The 25,444-nt window shown below is 43.4% G+C and overlaps 3 protein-coding genes across 3 annotated transcripts; all 3 read right to left on the bottom strand.

Moving 5' to 3' along the window:
• Positions 1-1,922: 1,922 nt before the first annotated feature.
• LOC133960774 (uncharacterized) lies at positions 1,923-16,310 on the bottom strand (the record flags this gene model as incomplete). The annotated part of the gene is made up of 2 exons (XM_062395612.1): positions 1,923-1,937; positions 15,666-16,310. Coding segments are annotated over 2 exons (660 nt in total), but the record flags the coding sequence as incomplete, so codon positions are not given.
• Positions 16,311-17,945: 1,635 nt separating this feature from the next.
• On the bottom strand, positions 17,946-18,512 carry LOC133960211 (integumentary mucin C.1-like; the record flags this gene model as incomplete). Its single annotated transcript, XM_062394668.1, has 1 exon — positions 17,946-18,512. A coding segment is annotated over one exon (567 nt), but the record flags the coding sequence as incomplete, so codon positions are not given.
• A 1,491-nt stretch (positions 18,513-20,003) lies between these two features.
• On the bottom strand, positions 20,004-22,766 carry LOC133960773 (phospholipase A2 inhibitor and Ly6/PLAUR domain-containing protein-like; the record flags this gene model as incomplete). Its single annotated transcript, XM_062395611.1, has 5 exons — positions 22,715-22,766; positions 22,302-22,403; positions 22,036-22,203; positions 21,788-21,904; positions 20,004-20,179 (listed from the first exon to the last, which is right to left on the bottom strand). Coding segments are annotated over exons 1-5 (615 nt in total), but the record flags the coding sequence as incomplete, so codon positions are not given.
• Between the last annotated feature and the right edge of the window lie 2,678 nt (positions 22,767-25,444).

Below are 25,444 nucleotides of genomic sequence, written 5' to 3'. Positions count from 1 at the left end.
GACTGACCCCAAAGAACATGTACTCATTGTTATATTCCACAAGTTGATGTAAAGTAGTGATGGGAAGTTCGGATCTTTTTACCGTATCGGTTCTTTGAATCTCGTCCAGTAAAATGAACAAATCTCTTTTTGAGTCATTCGTTCGTTTCAACGGGGGGGGGTGCAAACGATCCAAAGACTCGTACCCGGCAGATGACCGAATCGTTCAACTCCCGACTGTGTTTTCCGATCAATGATTCGGTCATCTGCCCACAGAGTCTTCGGGCGACGTGTCGGCCACACAGAGCGAGCTCATCTCGCCGGTGACCGCGGTGCGGGCGGCGGACGGGGAAATCGCTCCCCGGAAAAGCAAGCTGAGCTCCGGGGCAGCGGGGCTCCAGAGCCCCCCAGTCACCTACATGCACATCTGCGAGACGGAGGTGTTCAGCATGGGGGTGTTACTGCTGGGGACCGGAGCCTCCATACCGCTGCACGTCAACCCGGACATGAACAGGGATCTACGGAGCTCCTGATCCCCACGCTGCCAGCACATCCAGCTGGCCCGCCGCATCCGCGGACACAGAGCTTAAACTGCTGCTGCTCCACTGACTATAACAACGCCGCTTTCCAACACTTTTTTAAAAAGTCCATGCCTTGTGTTTATACTTACAATGACTTTGATTAAATTACTTAAATGCACACAGATTTGTTATTCTGGTTTCTGTAATGAGCAGTTAAATAAAAATGTGGGAAAGAATATTGACAGTATCTAATATTGTGTTGGTCATATTTAAATCATTCATTACGTTTTTTTGGGGGGAAACAGAGGATAAAATAAAAGAATCGCTAAAAGAATCACTTTACATTTACACTTACAGTTTAGTGCAGTGTAATTATTTCCCGTGATAATTAAATGCCAGTGTGACTATAAATGACAATTTAAAACCATGCAAACTGTCATGTTTTACTGTATATAATAGAGGAGGTTTTCTTAAAAAGAATATGATCTGCCACTCAAAAGCTGTCAGTCATGGCTTCTTTTTAACAGCGGTCCCGCGATAGGGAATGAGGTATCTGTTTCCTCTTCTGAGCCTATGGAGGTCACGTGGAAAATGATCCAAAGACTCGTACCCGGCAGATGAAAGAATCGTTCACCTCACGACCGTGTCTTCAGATCAGTGACTCGTTCTTCTGCCAACAGAGTTTTCGAATCAGTGATTCGTTCATCTGCCGGATACGAGTCTTTGGATCATTTTCCACGTGACCTGCAGCAGCCTATGCAACAGTCTCGATGCGCGGCCACGAGAAAATGAAGGAATCACTCTTTGAGAGGACTCATTACTCCCGAGTCCTTGTAACGATTCGTTCAAAACGAACGAATCGTTCACGAACGACACAACACTAATGTAAAGACATTTACACACTAGCGGATGTTGTGGATCCAGCAGTGGAGGAGAAGGAGTAGAGGAGGTCTGCCAAAGCTGTACATGTAAAAGTCTGACATGACATTTAAAAAATAATAACTTTTGTTTCTATAGCACTAATCTAAACAAGGTCAAAAATGACTCTGGAATCAAACAACACAGAACAAGACAAAAAAAAGTATGAATTGTTGAATTTAAAAATCAGACATTAACATGCTTTCCTAGAAAGCGTTTTTATGCATTGCTGAAAAAATAAGCAAATGTTTTAATAGCAGGTGAATTGCTGGCTAATCTCCTCAGGTAAGGAATCTTAGGCTCATGAGGTCCTGGTGACAGAAGTCCACTCATCCTTGGTTACAAGCCTTGACTTAGGAACTACTAAAACGTGTTGGGTGGAAGAACTTAGATAACAGTTCAGAGCAAAGGGAGTTAGTAGCTCTGTAATATAAGGGGGGCCTCAGACCATGCTGAGCTTTAAGTTTACTACACAGGTTATGAAATGGTCTCATCTTAATATGATTACTTCTTTATGACCTACAACAGCAAATCAGACAGTCAGGGAGAAAATTGGCTTCTTCTAAACTATTGTCGTTGTCTGTGATCAGTTCAGATTTCCCGCACGGATTTCCGGCAATCAAGTCCGAAAAGCATATATTTATATTTCCACCGCCGTGGGGTTAAGTTTCAACACTTCTTTGATCCTGCGTACCGCAGAGAGCACCGGCATTACCATCCCACCAACAAACCAACGCAGGCGGTTGAGTGGAGAGGAAACAGAAACTCGTACAGACCAGCCATCCCGACACTGTTCATCGCCAACTCCAGGTATCTTACAAACAAGATGGATTCTATCAGAAGGAGAATTACACCTCATTTTGTGACTATCACCAAAGAGACCTGGCTGAACAACCACATCCCGAACGCTGCCATCGAAGTAGCCACCTGTTCTGTTTACAGAGTGGACCAAATGAGGGACGCAGCTGGTGCTCAGCCACGGACATTGTTTCCAAACACTACAGAAAGTTTTGAGGCACTATGTTCATTTAAAATACAGGATAGTACATTGTCTAAAACTTAATCTCCAGTTTTATCATAGCTAATGTTGTCAATACCAAATTCTTAAATGTTCAACATTTTTACATTGTTGTTTTTACGAAACGAATAGAGTTTATTTTACACTAGAAGAGGAAGGTGTCATGATCCACTACCTCGCCTCCGTTCTTCCGTTCCTTCGCGGGTGTGTGTGTGTGTGTGTGTTTCTGTGTGTGTGTGTCTGTGTGTCTGTGTGTGTGTGTGTGTCAATGTCAATATTGTTTATATTAAACATTTAAAACAACTTGGTTGATCAAAGTGCTGTACAGGATGAATGGCACGGCCAAAGGACAGTAACAACGTAATACATTAAAGTTCAAGTAATACAAATAAAATACAATTATTAATGTAAAATAAAAATACAAATACAAATATATAAGAATAATAAAAATCATAGAACAAAATAAAATATAAGAATACGATAAGAAAAATAAAATATAATCAGCTGCACTGAAACACACTCAATGGAAAGCCTGAGAGAATAGGTGCGTTTTTAATAATGATTTAAACATTGTTAAAGACGGGGTAGATCTAACGTGAAATTGTAGGTTGTTCCACAGGTCTGGGGCGGCCACTCCAAATGCGCGATCTCCTCTTGTTACAATTTTTTTCTGCGGTTTGTCGAGGAGAAGTTGAGTGGCTGATCTCAGTTCCCGAACTGGAGTATGTTTAATAAGAAGTTCTGATAAATAAGGCGGTGCCAGTCTGTTTAGAGATTCATGAATGAACCGTGGTCTCCACACCACTCATCTCAAGATTATACAGTCTGCAGTAGTATCAATCAGCATTGGCTTGAAATCCTGCTTCGTATTCATGCTGTGTTCAACCTGCTTCCACTTAACCTAACCCTAACCCTGCTCATCCCAGGTGACTAATCAGCCAGCTGGTTAGTCACCTGTCTGTCCTGCTTGTTTCCTGTCTGACAGTTTCCTGCGGAGCCACTGGGCTTCCTCTGCTGTCGCTCCACAATTCAGCCATTCCATCCCTTGAGACTTCCTGTACCAAAACCATTTTATCATCATTGAATAATTATTAGAAAACGTTTGCTATACTGCCAGTCGTTGTCTGAGCCGTGTTTGGGCATAACTCTGGCTTCACCCACACAAGAAGAAGCTTGTGACACATCCTGCTGCTGTCATAATAAAAAAAACTAATTCATGTTCTTGAATACATGTATTCAAATTATGTATTCATGTCCATATCTAGAATAGAAAAGGTTTCTCTACTAAAGCAGCTGGGAAAACGTAACAATTGTTATTCGAAGAAGCTGGTCCCGATATGATTTTATCAGGAAGAAGATTGACAATAGAAATTAAGATTTTTTTTTAGTAGTTTAATGAATGATTACAACAGATAATACAGTAAATAATTTCTTCTTTTGTGTAGTAACACACATTTATCATCATTCCCATCTTTTGTGGCCTTAATCTAATGTGAAAGAAATTTGTGTCATATACAAAAGAGTAACCACAACATGTTTTTTCCTACATTTTAAGGAAAAAGTCTGAAGAAAAGTAATAAATTAATAAATTAATTAAGAGAATTAAAAGAAACAATGGTATTTATTTGATTATCATCTCGCTCCTGTACTGATTCACATTGGCATAAATATATGAAATTAAAATAATATTAAATATTGAAAAAATTAAGAAAAACTTTCACTTGACGCATGAAATAAAGCTTTACATTTTTTAAATGGTTAAGGTATTGAACACATTTCCTGAAGTTTGACTTTCAGTTATGCCACAATTTAATAATATAACATTTTTAAATAAGGTATCATAGTTGTACAAGTTGCCAAAAAAGTTAAATAAGACCACATGTTTAACAGTATTCAGTCCACTTCAAAAAATAAACAGAGATTTGTGATGAAATCCCAAGTGAGTATGTTTCCGTGAGGCAATTTATGTTCACTTAAATTAAAGCTAATAAATTGAACAAAAGTTGAAGTTTTGTGTGCATCTGTCTATATCATTGGTGCTGACTTAGCTCACTTTAACTTCACCCAGACCCTATCCCCTTTGGACTAAATAGGAATTTTATAATCTGTGTAACCATCAATCAAAGATGGCAGCAAGTACACCAAAGACTTCTAAGGGTTCTCTCAGAGTCCTTCTAGTGGATTCAAAGGTTCATCCACTTTTGTTTTGAAATCTAAAATAGTATGAAAATGAGGAGTCCAATCAGCAGATGCAGCATTCCCATTCTGACACAACAGGCATCACTGGCAGTAGTAGTTGTGGCAGTTGTTCCTGTAGTTGGGGCAGTGGTTGTTGTTTTTGGGGTAGTGGTTGTTGTAGTTGGGGAAGTGGTTGTTGTTGTTGGGGTAGTGGTTGTTTTAGTTGGGGTAGTGGTTGTTTTAGTTGGCGTGGTGGTTGTTGTAGTTGGGGTAGTTGTTGTTGTGGTTGTTGTAGTCGGGCTAGTTGTTGTTGTAGTTGGTCTAGTGGTTGTTGTAGTTGGGGTAGTGGTTGTTGTAGTTGGGGTAGTGGTTGTTTTAGTTGGTGTAGTGGTTGTTGTAGTTGGGGTAGTGGTTGTTGTAGTTGGGGTAGTGGTTGTTGTAGTTGGGGTAGTGGTTGTTGTAGTTGGATTAGTGGTTGTTGTTGGGGTAGTGGTTGTTGTTGTTGGGGTAGTGGTTGTTGTAGTTGGAGAAGTCATTGTTGTAGTTGGGGTAGTTGCTGTTGTAGTTGGGGTAGTTGTAGTTGGGTTAGTGGTTATTGTAGTTTGGGGAATGGTTGTTGTTGTTGGGCTAGTGGTTGTTGTAGCTGGGGTAGTGGTTGTTGTTGGGGTAGTGGTTGTTGTAGTTGGGGTAGCAGTAGTTGTAGTTTGCGTAGTGGTGGTTGTTGTTGGGGTAGTGGTTGTTGTAGTTGGGGTAGTGGTAGTTGCTGTTACGGCCATGGTTATAGGAATAGTGGTTGTAGCTGGGGTAGTGGTTGTGGTTGGGGTAGTGGTTGTTGTAGTTGGGGTAGCAGTAGTTGTAGTTTGCGTAGTGGTGGTTGTAGTTGGGGTAGTGGTTGTTGTAGTTGGGGTAGTGGTTGTTGTAGTTGGATTAGTGGTTGTTGTTGGGGTAGTGGTTGTTGTTGTTGGGGTAGTGGTTGTTGTAGTTGGTGTAGTGGTTGTTGTAGTTGGGTTAGTGGTTGTTGTAGTTGGAGAAGTCATTGTTGTAGTTGGGGTAGTTGCTGTTGTAGTTGGGGTAGTTGTAGTTGGGGTCGTGGTTGTTGTAGTTGGGGTAGTGGTTGTTGTAGTTGGGGTAGTTGTTGTTGTAGTTGGGGTAGTGGTTGTTGTAGTTTGCGTAGTGGTTGTTGTAGTTGGGGTAGTGGTTGTTGTAGTTGGGGTAGTGGTTGTTGTAGTTGGGGTAGTAGTTGTTGTAGTTGGTGTAGTGGTTGTTGTAGTTGGGGTAGTGGTTGTTGTAGTTGGTGTAGTGGTTGTTGTAGTTGGGGTAGTGGTTGTTGTAGTTGGTGTAGTGGTAGTTGTGGTTTGGGTAGTGGTTGTTGTAGTTGGTGTAGTGGTTGTTGTAGTTGGGGTTGGGGTTGTTGTAATTGGGGTAGTGGTTGTTGTAGTTGGTGTAGTGGTAGTTGTGGTTTGTGTACTGGTTGTTGTAGTTGGGGTAGTGGTTGTTGTAGTTGGGGTAGTGGTTGTTGTAATTGGTGTGGTGGTTGTTGTAGCTGGAGTAGTGGTAATTGTAGTTGGTGTAGTGGTTGTTGTAGTTGGGGTAGTGGTTGTTGTAGTTGGGGTAGTGGTTGTTGTAGTTTGCGTAGTGGTTGTTGTTGTTGGGGTAGTGGTTGTTGCTGTTACGGCCATGGTTATAAGAATAGTGGTTGTTGTTGTTGGGGTCGTGGTTGTTGTAGTTGGGGTAGTGGTTGTTGTAGTTGGGGTAGTAGTTGTTGTAGTTGGTGTAGTGGTTGTTGTAGTTGGGGTAGTGGTTGTTGTAGTTGGGGTAGTAGTTGTTGTAGTTGGTGTAGTGGTTGTTGTAGTTGGGGTAGTGGTTGTTGTAGTTGGTGTAGTGGTAGTTGTGGTTGGGGTAGTGGTTGTTGTAGTTGGTGTAGTGGTTGTTGTGGTTGGGGTAGTGGTTGTTGTAGTTGGGGTAGTGGTAGTTGTAGTTGGATTAGTGGTTGTTGTAGTTGGGGTAGTGGTTGTTGTTGTTGGGGTAGTGGTTGTTTGAGTTGGTGTAGTGGTTGTTGTAGTTGGGGTAGTGGTTGTTGTAGTTGGGGTAGTGGTTGTTGTAGTTGGAGAAGTCGTTGTTGTAGTTGGGGTAGTGGCTGTTGTAGTTGGGGTAGTAGTTGTTGTAGGCGGGGTAGTGGTTGTTGTTGTTGGGGTAGTGTTTGTTGTAGTTGGTGTAGTGGTTGTTGTAGTTGGGGTAGTGGTTGTTGTAGTTGGGCTAGTGGTTGTTGTAGTTGGATTAGTGGTTGTTGTTGTTGGGGTAGTGGTTGTTGTTGTTGGGGTAGTGGTTGTTTGAGTTGGTGTAGTGGTTGTTTTAGTTGGGGTAGTGGTTGTTGTAGTTGGGGTAGTGGTTGTTGTAGTTGGAGAAGTCGTTGTTGTAGTTGGGGTAGTTGCTGTTGTAGTTGGGGTAGTTGTAGTTGGGCTAGTGGTTATTGTAGTTGGGGGAATGGTTGTTGTAGCTGGGGTCGTGGTTGTTGTTGGGGTAGTGGTTGTTGTAGTTGGGGTAGCGGTTGTTGTAGTTGGGGTAGTGGTTGTTGTAGTTGGGGTAGTGGTTGTTGTAGTCGGGGTAGTTGTTGTTGTAGTTGGGGTAGTGGTTGTTGTAGTTGGGGTAGTGGTTGTTGTAGTTGGGGTAGTGGTTGTTGTAGTTGGATTAGTGGTTGTTGTTGTTGGGGTAGTGGTTGTTGTTGTAGGGGTAGTGGTTGTTGTAGTTGGTGTAGTGGTTGTTGTAGTTGGGGTAGTGCTTGTTGTAGTTGGGGTAGTGGTTGTTGTAGTTGGAGAAGTCGTTGTTGTAGTTGGTGTGGTGGTTGTTGTAGCTGGGGTAGTGGTTGTTGTAGTTGGTGTAGTGGTTGTTGTAGCTGGGGAAGTGGTTGTTGTTGGGGTAGTGGTTGTTGTAGTTGGGGTAGCAGTTGTTGTAGTTTGCGTAGTGGTGGTTGTTGTTGGGGTAGTGGTTGTTGCTGTTACGGCCATGGTTATAGGAATAGTGGTTGTTGTTGTTGGGGTCGTGGTTGTTGTAGTTGGGGTAGTGGTTGTTGTAATTGGGGTAGTTGTTGTTGTAGTTGGGGTAGTGGTTGTTGTAGTTGGGGTAGTGGTTGTTGTAGGCGGGGTAGTGGTTGTTGTTGTTGGGGTAGGGGTTGTTGTAGTTGGGGTAGTGGTTGTTGTAGTTGGGGTAGTAGTTGTTGTAGTTGGTGTAGTGGTTGTTGTAGTTGGGGTAGTAGTTGATGTAGTTGGTGTAGTGGTAGTTGTAGTTGGGGTAGTGGTTGGTGTAGTGGTTGTTGTAGTTGGGGTAGTGGTTGTTGTAGTTGGTGTGGTGGTTGTTGTAGCTGGGGTAGTGGATGTTGCAGTTGGTGTAGTGGTTGTTGTAGTTGGGGTAGTGGTTGTTGTAGTTGGTGTAGTGGTAGTTGTAGTTGGGGTAGTGGTTGTTGTAGTTGGTGTAGTGGTTGTTGTAGTTGGGGTAGTGGTTGTTGTAGTTGGGGTAGTGGTTGTTGTTGTTGGGGTAGTGGTTGTTGTTGTTGGGGTAGTGGTAGTTGTAGCTGGGGTAGTGGTTGTTGTAGTTGGGGTAGTGGGAGTTGTAGCTGGAGTAGTGGTTGTTGTAGTTGGGGTAGTGGTTGTTGTTGTTGGGGTAGTGGTTGTTGTTGTTGGCGTAGTGGTAGTTGTAGTTGGGGTAGTTGTTGTTGTAGTTGGATTAGTGGTTGTTGTTGTTGCGGTAGTGGTTGTTGTTGTTGTTGGGGTAGTGGTTGTTGTAGTTGGTGTAGTGGTTGTTGTAGTTGGGGTAGTGGTTGTTGTTGGCGGGGTAGTGGTTGTTGTAGTTGGGGTAGTGGTTGTTGTAGTTGGGGTAGTGGTTGTTGTAGGCAGGGTAGTGGTTGTTGTTGTTGGGTTAGGGGTTGTTATAGTTGGTGTAGTGGATGTTGTAGTTGGGGTAGTGGTTGTTGTTGTTGGGGTAGTGGTTGTTGTAGTTGGGGTAGTGGTTGTTGTAGTTGGGGTAGTAGTTGTTATAGTTGGATTAGTGGTTGTTGTTGTTGGGGTAGTGGTTGTTGTTGTAGTGGTAGTGGTTGTTGTAGTTGGTGTAGTGGTTGTTGTAGTTGGGGTAGTGGTTGTTGTAGTTGGGGTAGTGGTTGTTGTAGTTGGAGAAGTCGTTGTTGTAGTTGGTGTGGTGGTTGTTGTAGCTGGGGTAGTGGTTGTTGTAGTTGGTGTAGTGGTTGTTGTAGCTGGGGTAGTGGTTGTTGTTGGGGTAGTGGTTGTTGTAGTTGGGGTAGCGGTTGTTGTAGTTTGCGTAGTGGTGGTTGTTGTTGGGGTAGTGGTTGTTGCTGTTACGGCAATGGTTATAGGAATAGTGGTTGTTGTTGTTGGGGTCGTGGTTGTTGTAGTTGGGGTAGTGGTTGTTGTAGTTGGGGTAGTTGTTGTTGTAGTTGGGGTAGTGGTTGTTGTAGTTGGGGTAGTGGTTGTTGTAGGCGGGGTAGTGGTTGTTGTTGTTGGGGTAGGGGTTGTTGTAGTTGGGGTAGTGGTTGTTGTAGTTGGGGTAGTAGTTGTTGTAGTTGGTGTAGTGGTTGTTGTAGTTGGGGTAGTAGTTGTTGTAGTTGGTGTAGTGGTTGTTGTAGCTGGGGTAGTGGCTGTTGTAGTTGGTGTAGTGGTTGTTGTAGTTGGGGTAGTGGTTGTTGTAGTTGGTGTAGTGGTAGTTGTAGTTGGGGTAGTGGTTGTTGTAGTTGGTGTAGTGGTTGTTGTAGTTGGGGTAGTGGTGGTTGTAGTTGGGGTAGTGGTTGTTGTAGCTGGGGTAGTGGTTGTTGTAGTTGGTGTAGTGGTGGTTGTAGTTGGGGTAGTGGTTGTCGTAGTAGGGGTAGTGGTTGTTGTAGTAGGGATAGTGGTTGTTGTAGTTGGCGTAGTGGTTGTTGTAGTAGGGTTAGTGGTTGTCGTAGTTGGCGTAGTGGTTGTTGTAGTTGGGGTAGTGGTTGTTGTAGTTGGTGAATCGGTAGTTGTAGTTGGGGTAGTGGTTGTTGTAGTTGGCGTAGTGGTAGTTGTAGCTGGGGTACTGGTTGTTGTAGTTGGGGTAGTGGTAGTTGTAGCTGGAGTAGTGGTTGTTGTAGTTGGTGTAGTGGTTGTTGTAGTTGGGGTAGTGGTTGTTGTAGTTTGCGTAGTGGTTGTTGTTGTTGGGGTAGGGGTTGTTGTAGTTGGTGTAGTGGTGGTTGTAGTTGGGGTAGTGGTTGTCGTAGTAGGGGTAGTGGTTGTTGTAGTAGGGATAGTGGTTGTTGTGGTTGGCGTAGTGGTTGTTGTAGTAGGGGTAGTGGTTGTCGTAGTTGGCGTAGTGGTTGTTGTAGGCGGGGTAGTGGTTGTTGTTGTTGGGGTAGGGGTTGTTGTAGTTGGTGTAGTGGTGGTTGTAGTTGGGGTAGTGGTTGTCGTAGTAGGGGTAGTGGTTGTTGTAGTAGGGATAGTGGTTGTTGTGGTTGGCGTAGTGGTTGTTGTAGTAGGGGTAGTGGTTGTCGTAGTTGGCGTAGTGGTTGTTGTTGTTGGCATAGTGGTGGTTGTAGTTGGGGTAGTGGTTGTTGTAGTTGGTGTAGTGGTTGTTGTAGTTGGGGTAGTGGTTGTTGTAGTTGGTGTATCGGTAGTTGTAGTTAGGGTTGTGGTTGTTGTAGCTGGGGTAGTGGTTGTTGTAATTGGCGTAGTGGTGGTTGTAGTTGGGGTAGTAGTTGTTGTAGTTGGGGTAGTGGTTGTTGTTGTAGTTGGGGTAGTGGTTGTTGTAGTTGGGATAGTGGTTGTTGTAGTTGGAGTAGTGGTTGTTGTAGTTGGGTTAGTGGTTGTTGTAATTGGCGTAGTGGTGGTTGTTGTTGGGGTAGTGGTTGTTGTAGTTGGGGTAGTGGTTGTTGTAGTTCGGGTAGTGGTTGTTGTAGTTGGCATAGTGGTGGTTGTAGTTGGGGTAGTGGTTGTTGTAGTTGGGGTAGTGGTTGTTGTAGTAGGGATAGTGGTTGTTGTAGTTGGGGTAGTGGTTGTTGTAGTTGGTGTAGTGGTGGTTGTAGTTGTTGTAGTAGGGGTAGTAGTTGTTGTAGTTGGGGTAGTTGTTGTTGTTGTAGGGGTAGTTATTGTTGTAGTTGGGGTAGTGGTAGTTGTAGTTGGCGTAGTGGTTGTTGTAGTTGGGGTAGTGGTGGTTGTAGTTGGGGTAGTGGTTGTTGAAGTAGGGGTAGTGGTTGTTGTAGTTGGCGTAGTGGTTGTTGAATTTGGGGTAGTAGTAGTTGTAGTTGGCGTAGTGGTGGTTGTAGTTGGGGTAGTGGTTGTTGTAGTTGGTGTAGTGGTTGTTGTAGTTGGGGTAGTGGTTGTTGTAGTTGGTGTATCGGTAGTTGTAGTTGGGGTAGTGGTTGTTGTAGTAGGGATAGTGGTTGTTGTAGTAGGGATAGTGGTTGTTGAAGTTGGCGTAGTGGTTGTTGTAGTAGGGGTAGTGGTTGTCGTAGTTGGCGTAGTGGTTGTTGTAGTTGGGGTAGTGGTTGTTGAAGTAGGGGTAGTGGTTGTTGTAGTTGGCGTAGTGGTTGTTGTAGTTGGGGTAGTAGTAGTTGTAGTTGGCGTAGTGGTGGTTGTAGTTGGGGTAGTGGTTGTTGTAGTTGGTGTAGTGGTTGTTGTAGTTGGGGTAGTGGTTGTTGTAGTTGGTGTATCGGTAGTTGTAGTTGGGGTAGTGGTTGTTGTAGTAGGGATAGTGGTTGTTGTAGTAGGGATAGTGGTTGTTGTAGTTGGTGTATCGGTAGTTGTAGTTGGGGTAGTGGTTGTTGTAGTAGGGGTAGTGGTTGTCGTAGTTGGCGTAGTGGTTGTTGTAGTTGGTGAATCGGTAGTTGTAGTTGGGGTAGTGGTTGTTGTAGTTGGCGTACTGGTGGTTGTAGTTGGGGTAGTGGTTGTTGTAGTTGGGGTAGTGGTTGTTGTAGTAGGGATAGTGGTTGTTGTAGTTGGTGTATCGGTAGTTGTAGTTGGGGTAGTGGTTGTTGTAGTAGGGGTAGTGGTTGTCGTAGTTGGCGTAGTGGTTGTTGTAGTTGGTGAATCGGTAGTTGTAGTTGGGGTAGTGGTTGTTGTAGTTGGCGTACTGGTGGTTGTAGTTGGGGTAGTGGTTGTTGTAGTTGGGGTAGTGGTTGTTGTAGTTGGGGTTGTGGTTGTTGTAGTGGGGTTAGTGGTTGTTGTAATTGGCGTAGTCGTGGTTGTTGTTGGGGTAGTGGTTGTTGTAGTTGGCGTAGTGGTTGTTGTAGTTGGGGTAGTGGTTGTTGTAGTTGGCGTAGTGGTGGTTGTAGTTGGGGTAGTGGTTGTTGTAGTTGGTGTAGTGGTTGTTGTAGTTGGGTTAGTGGTTGTTGTAGTTGGCGCAGTGGTGGTTGTAGTTGGGGTAGTGGTTGTTGTAGTTGGGGTAGTGGTTGTTGTAGTTGGGTTAGTGGTTGTTGTAGTTGGCATAGTGGTGGTTTTAGTTGGGGTAGTGGTTGTTGTAGTTGGGGTAGTGGTTGTTGTAGATGGGGTATTGGTTGTTGTAGTAGGGGTAGTAGTTGTTGTAGTTGGGATAGTTGTAGTTGGCGTAGTGGTGGTTGTAGTTGGGGTAGTGGTTGTTGTAGTTGGGGTAGTGGTTGTTGTAGTTGGGGTAGTGGTTGTTGTAGTAGGGATAGTGGTTGTTGTAGTTGGGGTAGTGGTTGTTGTAGTAGGGGTAGTAGTTGTTGTAGTTGGGATAGTTGTAGTTGGCGTAGTGGTGGTTGTAGTTGGGGTAGTGGTTGTTGTAGTTGGGGTAGTGGTTGTTGTAGTTGGGGTAGTGGTTGTTGTAGTAGGGATAGTGGTTGTTGTAGTAGGGTTAGTGGTTGTTGTAGTTGGAGTTGTGGTTGTAATAGTTAGGGCCATGGTTGTAGGGATAGTGGTGGTTGTAGTTGGGGTATTGGTTGTTGTAGTTGGGGTAGTTGTTGTTGTAGCTGGGGTAGTGGGTGTTGTAGTTGGCGTAGTGGTGGTTGTAGTTGGGGTAGTGGTTGTTGTAGTTGGCGTAGTGGTTGTTGTAGTTGGGGTAGTGGTTGTTGTAGTTGGTGTAGTGGTTGTTGTAGTTGGGGTAGTGGTTGTTGTAGTTGGTGTATCGGTAGTTGTAGTTGGCGTAGTGGAGGTTGTAGTTGGGGTAGTGGTTGTTGTAGTTGGCGTAGTGGTTGTTGTAGTTGGGGTAGTGGTTGTTGTAGTTGGTGTAGTGGTTGTTGTAGTTGGGGTAGTGGTTGTTGTAGTTGGTGTATCGGTAGTTGTAGTTGGGGTAGTGGTTGTTGTAGTAGGGATAGTGGTTGTTGTAGTTGGCGTAGTGGTGGTTGTAGTTGGCGTAGTGGTTGTTGTAGTTGGGGTAGTGGTTGTTGTAGTTGGGTTAGTGGTTGTTGAAGTTGGCATAGTGGTGGTTGTAGTTGGGGTAGTGGTTGTTGTAGTTGGGGTATTGGTTGTTGTAGTTGGGTTAGTGGTTGTTATAGTGGGGATAGTGGTTGTTGTAGTAGGGATAGTGGTTGTTGTAGTTGGGGTAGTGGTTGTTGTAGTTGGTGTAGTGGTGGTTGTAGTTGGGGTAGTGGTTGTTGTAGTAGGGGTAGTAGTTGTTGTAGTTGGGGTAGTTGTTGTTGTTGTAGGGGTAGTTATTGTTGTAGTTTGGGTAGTGGTAGTTGTAGTTGGCGTAGTGGTTGTTGTAGTAGGGGTAGTGGTTGTTGTAGTTGGCGTAGTGGTTGTTGTAGTTGGGGTAGTGGTAGTTGTAGTTGGCGTAGTGGTGGTTGTAGTTGGGGTAGTGGTTGTTGTAGCTGGGGTAGTGGTTGTTGTAGTTGGTGTAGTGGTGGTTGTAGTTGGGGTAGTGGTTGTCGTAGTAGGGGTAGTGGTTGTTGTAGTAGGGATAGTGGTTGTTGTAGTTGGCGTAGTGGTTGTTGTAGTAGGGTTAGTGGTTGTCGTAGTTGGCGTAGTGGTTGTTGTAGTTGGGGTAGTGGTTGTTGTAGTTGGTGAATCGGTAGTTGTAGTTGGGGTAGTGGTTGTTGTAGTTGGCGTAGTGGTGGTTGTAGTTAGGGTAGTGGTTGTTGTAGTTGGTGTAGTGGTTGTTGTAGTTGGGGTAGTGGTTGTTGTAGTTGGTGTATCGGTAGTTGTAGTTAGGGTAGTGGTTGTTGTAGTTGGGGTAGTGGTTGTTGTAGTTGGTGTATCGGTTGTTGTAGTTGGGGTAGTGGTTGTTATAGTTGGTGTAGTGGTTGTTGTAGTTGGGGTAGTGGTTGTTGTAGTTGGTGTATCGGTAGTTGTAGTTAGGGTAGTGGTTGTTGTAGTTGGGGTAGGGGTTGTTGTAGTTGGTGTATCGGTTGTTGTAGTTGGGGTAGTGGTTGTTGTAGTTGGTGTATTAGTTGTTGTAGTTGGGGTAGTGGTTGTTGTAGCTGGGGTAGTGGTTGTTGTAGGCGGGGTAGTGGTTGTTGTATTTGGGGTAGTGGTTGTTGTAGTTGGGGTAGTGGTTGTTGTAGTTGGGGTAGTTGTTGTTGTAGTTGGATTAGTGGTTGTTGTAATTGGAATAGTGGTAGTTGTAGCTGGGGTAGTGGTTGTTGTAGTTGGGGTAGTGGTTGTTGTAGTTGGGGTAGTGGTAGTTGTAGTTGGCGTAGTGGTGGTTGTAGTTGGGGTAGTGGTTGTTGTAGCTGGGGTAGTGGTTGTTGTAGTTGGTGTAGTGGTGGTTGTAGTTGGGGTAGTGGTTGTTGTAGTTGGGGTAGTGGTTGTTGTAGTTGGCGTAGTGGTGGTTGTAGTTGGGGTAGTGGTTGTTGTAGTTGGTGTAGTGGTGGTTGTAGTTGGGGTAGTGGTTGTCGTAGTAGGGGTAGTGGTTGTCGTAGTTGGCGTAGTGGTTGTTGTAGTTGGGGTAGTGGTTGTTGTAGTTGGGGTAGTGGTTGTCGTAGTTGGCGTAGTGGTTGTTGTAGTTGGGGTAGTGGTTGTTGTAGTTGGTGTATCGGTAGTTGTAGTTAGGGTAGTGGTTGTTGTAGTTGGGGTAGTGGTTGTTGTAGTTGGTGTATCGGTTGTTGTAGTTGGGGTAGTGGTTGTTATAGTTGGTGTAGTGGTTGTTGTAGTTGGGGTAGTGGTTGTTGTAGTTGGTGTATCGGTAGTTGTAGTTAGGGTAGTGGTTGTTGTAGTGGGGTTAGTGGTTGTTGTAATTGGCGTAGTCGTGGTTGTTGTTGGGGTAGTGGTTGTTGTAGTTGGCGTAGTGGTTGTTGTAGTTGGGGTAGTGGTTGTTGTAGTTGGCGTAGTGGTGGTTGTAGTTGGGGTAGTGGTTGTTGTAGTTGGTGTAGTGGTTGTTGTAGTTGGGTTAGTGGTTGTTGTAGTTGGCGCAGTGGTGGTTGTAGTTGGGGTAGTGGTTGTTGTAGTTGGGGTAGTGGTTGTTGTAGTTGGGGTAGTGGTTGTTGTAGTAGGGATAGTGGTTGTTGTAGTTGGGGTAGTGGTTGTTGTAGTAGGGGTAGTGGTTGTTGTAGATGGGGTATTGGTTGTTGTAGTAGGGGTAGTAGTTGTTGTAGTTGGGATAGTTGTAGTTGGCGTAGTGGTGGTTGTAGTTGGGGTAGTGGTTGTTGTAGTTGGGGTAGTGGTTGTTGTAGTTGGGGTAGTGGTTGTTGTAGTAGGGATAGTGGTTGTTGTAGTTGGGGTAGTGGTTGTTGTAGTAGGGGTAGTAGTTGTTGTAGTTGGGATAGTTGTAGTTGGCGTAGTGGTGGTTGTAGTTGGGGTAGTGGTTGTTGTAGTTGGGGTAGTGGTTGTTGTAGTAGGGATAGTGGTTGTTGTAGTTGGGGTAGTGGTTGTTGTAGTAGGGGTAGTAGTTGCTGTAGTTGGGATAGTTGTAGTTGGCGTAGTGGTGGTTGTAGTTGGGGTAGTGGTTGTTGTAGTTGGGGTAGTGGTTGTTGTAGTTGGGGTAGTGGTTGTTGTAGTAGGGATAGTGGTTGTTGTAGTAGGGGTAGTGGTTGTTGTAGTTGGAGTTGTGGTTGTAATAGTTAGGGCCATGGTTGTAGGGATAGTGGTGGTTGTAGTTGGGGTAGTGGTTGTTGTAGTTGGGGTAGTTGTTGTTGTAGCTGGGGTAGTGGGTGTTGTAGTTGGTGTAGTGGTTGTTGTAGTTGGGGTAGTGGTTGTTGTAGTTGGTGTATCGGTAGTTGTAGTTGGCGTAGTGGAGGTTGTAGTTGGGGTAGTGGTTGTTGTAGTTGGCGTAGTGGTTGTTGTAGTTGGGGTAGTGGTTGTTGTAGTTGGTGTAGTGGTTGTTGTAGTTGGGGTAGTGGTTGTTGTAGTTGGTGTATCGGTAGTTGTAGTTGGGGTAGTGGTTGTTGTAGTAGGGATAGTGGTTGTTGTAGTTGGCGTAGTGGTGGTTGTAGTTGGCGTAGTGGTTGTTGTAGCTGGGGTAGTGGTTGTTGTAGTTGGTGTAGTGGTGGTTGTAGTTGGGGTAGTGGTTGTCGTAGTAGGGGTAGTGGTTGTCGTAGTTGGCGTAGTGGTTGTTGTAGTTGGGGTAGTGGTTGTTGTAGTTGGCGTAGTGGTTGTTGTAGTTGGGGTAGTGGTTGTTGTAGTTGGTGTAGTGGTTGTTGTAGTTGGGGTAGTGGTTGTTGTAGTTGGTGTATCGGTAGTTGTAGTTGGGGTAGTGGTTGTTGTAGTTGGGGTAGTGGTAGTTGTAGTTGGCGTAGTGGTGGTTGTAGTTGGGGTAGTGGTTGTTGTAGTTGGTGTAGTGGTGGTTGTAGTTGGGGTAGTGGTTGTCGTAGTAGGGGTAGTGGTTGTCGTAGTAGGGGTAGTGGTTGTCGTAGTTGGCGTAGTGGTTGTTGTAGTTGGGGTAGTGGTTGTTGTAGTTGGTGTATCGGTAGTTGTAGTTAGGGTAGTGGTTGTTGTAGTTGGGGTAGTGGTTGTTGTAGTTGGTGTATCGGTTGTTGTAGTTGGGGTAGTGGTTGTTATAGTTGGTGTAGTGGTTGTTGTAGTTGGGGTAGTGGTTGTTGTAGTTGGTGTATCGGTAGTTGTAGTTAGGGTAGTGGTTGTTGTAGTGGGGTTAGTGGTTGTTGTAATTGGCGTAGTCGTGGTTGTTGTTGGGGTAGTGGTTGTTGTAGTTGGCGTAGTGGTTGTTGTAGTTGGGGTAGTGGTTGTTGTAGTTGGCGTAGTGGTGGTTTTAGTTGGGGTAGTGGTTGTTGTAGCTGGGGTAGTGGTTGTTGTAGATGGGGTATTGGTTGTTGTAGTAGGGGTAGTAGTTGTTGTAGTTGGGATAGTTGTAGTTGGCGTAGTGGTGGTTGTAGTTGGGGTAGTGGTTGTTGTAGTTGGGGTAGTGGTTGTTGTAGTTGGGGTAGTGGTTGTTGTAGTAGGGATAGTGGTTGTTGTAGTTGGGGTAGTGGTTGTTGTAGTAGGGGTAGTAGTTGTTGTAGTTGGGATAGTTGTAGTTGGCGTAGTGGTGGTTGTAGTTGGGGTAGTGGTTGTTGTAGTTGGGGTAGTGGTTGTTGTAGTTGGGGTAGTGGTTGTTGTAGTAGGGATAGTGGTTGTTGTAGTTGGGGAAGTGGTTGTTGTAGTAGGGGTAGTAGTTGTTGTAGTTGGGATAGTTGTAGTTGGCGTAGTGGTGGTTGTAGTTGGGGTAGTGGTTGTTGTAGTTGGGGTAGTGGTTGTTGTAGTTGGGGTAGTGGTTGTTGTAGTAGGGATAGTGGTTGTTGTAGTAGGGGTAGTGGTTGTTGTAGTTGGAGTTGTGGTTGTAATAGTTAGGGCCATGGTTGTAGGGATAGTGGTGGTTGTAGTTGGGGTAGTGGTTGTTGTAGTTGGGGTAGTTGTTGTTGTAGCTGGGGTAGTGGGTGTTGTAGTTGGCGTAGTGGTGGTTGTAGTTGGGGTAGTGGTTGTTGTAGTTGGCGTAGTGGTTGTTGTAGTTGGGGTAGTGGTTGTTGTAGTTGGTGTAGTGGTTGTTGTAGTTGGGGTAGTGGTTGTTGTAGTTGGTGTATCGGTAGTTGTAGTTGGCGTAGTGGAGGTTGTAGTTGGGGTAGTGGTTGTTGTAGTTGGCGTAGTGGTTGTTGTAGTTGGGGTAGTGGTTGTTGTAGTTGGTGTAGTGGTTGTTGTAGTTGGGGTAGTGGTTGTTGTAGTTGGTGTATCGGTAGTTGTAGTTGGGGTAGTGGTTGTTGTAGTAGGGATAGTGGTTGTTGTAGTTGGCGTAGTGGTGGTTGTAGTTGGCGTAGTGGTTGTTGTAGTTGGGGTAGTGGTTGTTGTAGTTGGGTTAGTGGTTGTTGAAGTTGGCATAGTGGTGGTTGTAGTTGGGGTAGTGGTTGTTGTAGTTGGGGTATTGGTTGTTGTAGTTGGGTTAGTGGTTGTTATAGTGGGGATAGTGGTTGTTGTAGTCTGGGTAGTGGTTGTTGTAGTTGGTGTAGTGGTGGTTGTAGTTGGGGTAGTGGTTGTTGTAGTAGGGGTAGTAGTTGTTGTAGTTGGGGTAGTTGTTGTTGTTGTAGGGGTAGTTATTGTTGTAGTTTGGGTAGTGGTAGTTGTAGTTGGCGTAGTGGTTGTTGTAGTAGGGGTAGTGGTTGTTGTAGTTGGCGTAGTGGTTGTTGTAGTTGGGGTAGTGGTAGTTGTAGTTGGCGTACTGGTGGTTGTAGTTGGGGTAGTGGTTGTTGTAGCTGGGGTAGTGGTTGTTGTAGTTGGTGTAGTGGTGGTTGTAGTTGGGGTAGTGGTTGTTGTAGTTGGGGTAGTGGTTGTTGTAGTTGGTGTATCGGTAGTTGTAGTTAGGGTAGTGGTTGTTGTAGTTGGGGTAGGGGTTGTTGTAGTTGGTGTATCGGTTGTTGTAGTTGGGGTAGTGGTTGTTGTAGTTGGTGTAGTGGTTGTTGTAGTTGGGGTAGTGGTTGTTGTAGTTGGGGTAGTGGTTGTTGTAGTTGGGGTAGTGGTTGTTGTAGTTGGGGTAGTGGTTGTTGTAGTTGGGGTAGTTGTTGTTGTAGTTGGATTAGTGGTTGTTGTAATTGGGATAGTGGTAGTTGTAGCTGGGGTAGTGGTTGTTGTAGTTGGGGTAGTGGTTGTTGTAGTTGGGGTAGTGGTAGTTGTAGTTGGCGTAGTGGTGGTTGTAGTTGGGGTAGTGGTTGTTGTAGCTGGGGTAGTGGTTGTTGTAGTTGGTGTAGTGGTGGTTGTAGTTGGGGTAGTGGTTGTCGTAGTAGGGGTAGTGGTTGTCGTAGTTGGCGTAGTGGTTGTTGTAGTTGGGGTAGTGGTTGTTGTAGTTGGTGTATCGGTAGTTGTAGTTAGGGTAGTGGTTGTTGTAGTTGGGGTAGTGGTTGTTGTAGTTGGTGTATCGGTTGTTGTAGTTGGGGTAGTGGTTGTTATAGTTGGTGTAGTGGTTGTTGTAGTTGGGGTAGTGGTTGTTGTAGTTGGTGTATCGGTAGTTGTAGTTAGGGTAGTGGTTGTTGTAGTTGGGGTAGGGGTTGTTGTAGTTGGTGTATCGGTTGTTGTAGTTGGGGTAGTGGTTGTTGTAGTTGGTGTAGTGGTTGTTGTAGTTGGGGTAGTGGTTGTTGTAGCTGGGGTAGTGGTTGTTGTAGGCGGGGTAGTGGTTGTTGTAGTTGGGGTAGTGGTTGTTGTAGTTGGGGTAGTGGTTGTTGTAGGCGGGGTAGTGGTTGTTGTAGTTGGGGTAGTTGTTGTTGTAGTTGGATTAGTGGTTGTTGTTGTTGCGGTAGTGGTTGTTGTTGTTGGGGTAGTGGTTGTTGTAGTTGGTGTAGTGGTTGTTGTAGTTGGGGAAGTGGTTGTTGTAGTTGGGGTAGTGGTTGTTGTAGTTGGAGAAGTCGTTGTTGTAGTTGGGGTAGTTGCTGTTGTAGTTGGGGTAGTTGTAGTTGGGCTAGTGGTTATTGTAGTTGGGGGAATGGTTGTTGTTGTTGGGCTAGTGGTTGTTGTAGCTGGGGTAGTGGTTGTTGTCGTTGGGGTAGTGGTTGTTGTTGTTGGGGTAGTGGTAGTTGTAGCTGGGGTAGTGGTTGTTGTAGTTGGGGTTGTGGTTGTTGTAGGCGGGGTAGTGGTTGTTGTTGTTGGGGTAGGGGTTGTTGTAGTTGGGGTAGTGGTTGTTGTAGTTGGGGTAGTTGTTGTTGTAGTTGGATTAGTGGTTGTTGTAATTGGGATAGTGGTAGTTGTAGCTGGGGTAGTGGTTGTTGTAGTTGGGGTAGTGGTAGTTGTAGCTGGAGTAGTGGTTGTTGTAGTTGGGGTAGTGGTTGTTGTAGTTGGTGTAGTGGTGGTTGTAGTTGGGGTAGTGGTTGTTGTTGTTGGGGTAGTGGTTGTTGTAGTTGGGGTAGTGGTAGTTGTAGTTGGGGTAGTGGTTGTTGTTGTTGGGGTAGTGGTTGTTGTAGTTGGTGTAGTGGTAGTTGTAGTTGGGGTAGTGGTTGTTGTTGTTGGGGTAGTGGTTGTTGTAGTTGGGGTAGTGGTTGTTGTAGTTGGGGAAGTGGTAGTCGTTGTTGGGGTTGTTGTTGTTGTAGTGAGAGTGTTACACAAACTAGTCCCACAACAGGCTGGTCCACTGGTAATGGCACCAACACTTTGCATGAAAGGCAGTGACCCCAGGCTTGCAGCAGCTGCACACAGATTTGTAGATGCACAGCCAAAAGCTGGAGAAGTGCCGCCTGTATTCGTCACTAAAGATGAAACACAATCGTAGGTTTGTTAGTTGGATAATTTCAGAGAGAATTCCTCACTTTAAGAGGAACTTGAATTCCTGAGGAAATGTATTTTGATGACAGTAATTTAACATTAGTTGTTACCATGGTTACAGTAGTGCAGTATTTTAACATCGCACCTTATTACTGACATGTACACGTGTACTTCAGGACCTCGTGACATCACTGATTTCACTGTTTTATGCCACACCCTTCAACTATACTGGTTGTTTTCAGAGGTGATACAGGCCTGAAGCTTTCAACCAGCAGAGGGCAGCAGAACACTGTGTTTCATTCTGAGGTTAAGTTACTTGTCTCAGTGAAAGAAGCAAGTCCACAATTTAAACATACGTTCACGTCAGCCAATATGTTGAACTAAATCTAACTCAATTAATGAGTTTGTTCCATGTTTATTGTTGTGCAGTATTTATCTCATGTTTTCAAAGCTGATACCATTTCTTAGTTCAATTATTATTAAAACAAAGAATTGTTCATTTAAGTCATTTTGGAATTAAAGAAACTCACAATGAGCAAAAACTTTTTTGCCAACAAAGAAAGATATTTTTATTAGGAAGTGTAAAGCATTCCCTTGAAATTATAGTTCCTGTATAGACACAGACTTACTGTTTTGAATCTGTAACTTCACAAAGGAAAAGTTTTATGTTTTAGCGACCCTCCAAAGAGGCACAAGCTCTTACTGTGTTGTTTAGGGAAGTTTCAAATAAACCTGAAAAAATCTGTTGAAAGTCTCGACCATATGCTACAATGAGATAAAGGATAGTTTTCCATTTTTGTCCATAATTCCAATATTTCGTTTGTTAATCTTTTGTAGGTCACTGTTATTTTTACAGAAGGAGAGTCTGACAGTTTTAAAGGGGACATATAATGCCCATTTCACCACAGTTGATATGGTTCCTTGGGGTCTTAATGAAATGTCTGTAACATATTTTGGTCAAAATACCACAAGGATCATTTAAAACAGCACCTTTTTACCCTGTCTAAAACAGCCCTCCTCAGATTGACCTGTTTTGAGTGCCCCGCCCCCCTCACCCCCGGTGAGCCTGGCTGCGAGAGCCCCTGCTCCCCAGCGCAGCCCCGCAGTGGGAGCAGTGGGAGCAGTGGGAGCTTGAGCTTTTAAGCGACGCTATTCGTCATGGCGCTAAAACAAGAAATTGTGCCAAACAAAAGATGCGAAAGGTCCAGGCAAAATGAAACTTCATCAAAATATATAAATAATTAATAGTTTTGTCAACTGGTTAAGATGAAACTTATTTTAACTACTTTATCTCCTGGGTGCTGTTTAATTCTAAAACATAATGATGATCTTAACATGATGAGAAAATAAACTTTTCATAAAAAGACATAAGTCTGTAAAAAGTAAGTTTTTAATCTCTAATGTTATGGATCATAAATACAGAGTAACACAGATGATACAGATTAAATTAAAGTGCTTTAAAAGTTTAGTACATGAGTAAATATATCTTAACTCTACACTCTTTAGTATGAATATGTAAAAAATACTTAAAGGTAGTAGAATAGGTTTGAAGTAAACTTTATATAAATGAAGTATATAAGAAGAAGACTTACCACTGGCTTGAAAGCAGAGATCCTCTGTTCCCTTACATTGTACTGAAGAGCTGCAATCAGAGGTCATGGGGTCACAGATGTGACACTGTAGACTGTTAACTGCTGGAACCACAGGGACTGAAACAGACAAAAAATGATACTGTTTTTCAGAGAAAGAGAGAAGATGGAAGTGTTATGATTTATGGATTAAAAACAGAACATGTCAGGAGAAGGATGCAGATTAATAAGAGTCATCTACATCTACTTACAAGGCAGAGTGACAGAGTTGCAGTTGTCTGTGTTGCAGCATGTAGCACTTGCAAGTGCACTCGAAACACCCAAGTTCACTGAAAATGTCTGAGAGCCTGTGGCTGGACACAGGGAGGGGGGGGCACAGGCCTTGTAGATTTGCTGTCCAGGAGTCACAGATGAAACGGCTGCAGAGTCAAAGTGCAGTTTGTTAATGGTGATGGAAAGCACACGTCACTTTGCAGTACATGTATTTCACTGGAGAGTAACTTGTAGAGAAGTTTACCTTGAATGGAAGCTGTGATACACATCGTGCCTGTGGGACATGTAACTGCTGATGTGTTTGAACAGGCAGCATTTGCACAAGTTTCACACACAAGTGCTTCACCTGCAATGTGGAGAACAATAGTCAGTGATATGTTGATCTGATCTAAATTGTGGTTCATAAAGGCTCAAAAATCTTCTCACTGTTCAAAAGGAGTTTCAGACATATGGGTTGTAATTTAAATATAAATAGACACTTCATACATGACTAATTATTTAATCTGCTTCCTACCTGTTTAGACTGTTTCTTGTACTGCTGTACTGTAACTTATGAATTTCTCCTCTGAGGATCAATAGAGCCTCCTTATATTTTCAAGGATATTAATAATACAATATGATAAATAATAATCTATTATTTAAAATAGTATTAGTTACCTGTGCTGGAGAGCGCCCAGATGAGAGTCAGAGAAAGAAGCAGCTTCATCATGATGAACAGGTAAGTTCAGTAGATTCCTTATACGACCTCTCATCAACACGGAGTCACTTTATATACTCTACAGGTGATGAACGCCTGTATGACTGATACACGTCTGAATATCTCAGTGATTGGGCGTGTTTACATTTTTACAGCGTGATTATTCAAACTGTCAGTCTCTCTTTTGTCACATAGAAAACACGTCAACACACGACAACACACCTAAACACACCCATTTAAACTTCGTCACTGTTAACCTGTTTAGGATTGTGCACCAAAAACAAAAAGCCTAAAACAGAGAGCTAAATTTCCCTCAGGATCATTTTAGTATTTATTTGTAAAATATATATATATATATATATATATATATATATATATATATCAATATATTCGATACGGCTTAATTAATTACAGAGTTTAACAGACTTTCTCTGAGTAACAGATTCTTTCATTAAAAGTTTTGATTTCGTGTTTCTCAGAACTCTAAATAATAGATAAGTTGTTTTTAAAATGATCACATTAAATAAATATTTTTTAATAATAATGATATGATATTACACCAATCCAGTTATTTAAAGTAGACTATACACCAAAAAAAATCCAGTATTACTGGGTTAAATTAAAATTAAACATAAGTAAAACACTAAACATTTCTATTATTATACATCATGATATAGTTTTACCAACATTGCAATGAAAGAACAATTTACACCTTGACCAAGATCTTTATTGTCATCATTGTACAATAAAAGTATAAGAGTCTTCTCTTTCCAAGATATCTATATATAGGTGTCAAAATGTGGAGAAATATAGTTTGAATGCAACAATAGTAGCAGTATCAGCAACAAACTACAAACAGAAGATAAGAAATAAACATTTTACAGTAAAAAAAAGATTATTTGGGGATTTCAGTCCCTGAGGAAGGAAGGTGTGTGAGTGTGTTAATCACAGCCCTTGATATGTGTGTGTGTGTGTGTGTGTGTGTGTGTGTTTCCTTCATAGTCCTTGATGTGTGTGAGGAGTGCACTCTGAAAGTGGGTTTGACAGAATATGATGTGTTTTCGGGCACGGAGGAGTGTGATGAAGGTCATGGCTCTGGGAAAGATTCTGTTCCTCAGTCTGTTGGTGGAGGATCTTTGTTATGGTCTGCATGGCTCCTCCCTCCTCTGTGTGTGTGTGGGGGGGGGGGGGGGAGATTTAATGTACAACTGATCATCAACAACTGATCAATCATCAAGTGATCAGTCGTCATCATTAAAGACAAACCACATGGAAACAGATTGGGGTAGAAGTGGCAGCAGCGCAGCAAACGTGATGCTGTCAACAGTTCATCGACGTATTTCACACACTGCTGTGTCATTGTTCCAGGATTCATACCAAGCTGTGGACCTGCCTGGTCTATCTGACAGGCGAACAAATAACATCACGTCAGTAAAGTTATTTATTAATGTCAATAAAGAAAGGGTTGGTACTCAGACAGCTGTATTGTTGATGCTCTGGTACACTGCCACACCTACTACTGAACTGACGCACAGCCTCTCTCTATTTTTACATTAATAATAGGCCTTTGAAAATCAAAAGATGTTCACTAGGTGGGCTCTCTCTCTCTCTCTCGCTCTCTCTCTCTGACACACAGCTTCAATATGTGACTTTTATTTCAGTGTCAACACAACACATAGCAATCGGGGGAAACAATGGTATGTCAAAACGTTATATATTTTTCGTCAACTTTCCGTAAGTCTCTGGGTCTAGTATTAAAGCCGAAAATAGAATATGCTAATGTGATATCATATATATATATATATATATAATATAATATAGATCAATGATGTAAGACATTTTTAGCACTTGCTTTAGGTTTGATACCATGAATTTAGTTATTCAAATGACTAATTCTCATTGAGCGTGTGTGAGACAGAAGACTCAGCTTCACCTTCACTCATTCAGTTTTACCTCAACTGCTACACGTCGAACAAAGTTAGCTTCGACCTCCCAAGAAGTGGTTGAGGATAGTCCTCACACTCAGCTGTGACATCACCCAGAAATAAAACGACTTGGAAAAGTGGACTTTATAGTTTTACAAAGATTAAAACCCCATGGCTTAAAAAGGTTTTCACACAGAGTAATAATGGCTCATGGCTGTATCCTCAGGTGTCCTGTCCACAGCTAATTCTAACACTATAGTCTCCATCAAAGGTTCATGTGAAGATAAGTCAGAAGTTTAAAACTATATTGTAGTGCTCTGTTATGTTTAATGTCCATGAAAATGTTTTTATTCTCTTTTAGAATCAGTGTAACTTTGGTTGAACTGTTTTCCAGGATATTAGACCTGGAGACATTGTGACAAGAAATGGTCAAACAGACATTTCAATTTGCAAAGGTCTTGTTCTACAGAGACTGAATGTGACTCCAGGTCAAGATGGCTGCTGTGAATTAGTTCAGGCCCAGATAATTTATTTTTATATGTGCTGTTGACCTCAAATTCGTGTCAGTGAAGCAATTGCTTAGAAAAATAAACGTGTTGTTCTCTATAGTGTGTTGTGCTGTATTGTTGTTGTTCTTTAGCAACATTACCACACCTCCTATTGTTGAATTGATGGAACAGCCTCTCTATTTATATCTCTGGCCTTTAGAAATAAAAAGTATGTTCTTCTTCAGGTAGGTAATAAAGCTTCTCCTGCCATTGCCCA

The sequence above is a fragment of the Platichthys flesus genome, chromosome 9 (assembly GCF_949316205.1).
Source record: "Platichthys flesus chromosome 9, fPlaFle2.1, whole genome shotgun sequence".
Taxonomy (NCBI): Eukaryota; Metazoa; Chordata; class Actinopteri; order Pleuronectiformes; family Pleuronectidae; genus Platichthys; species Platichthys flesus.
This window is presented reverse-complemented; position numbering and strand designations above follow the sequence as displayed.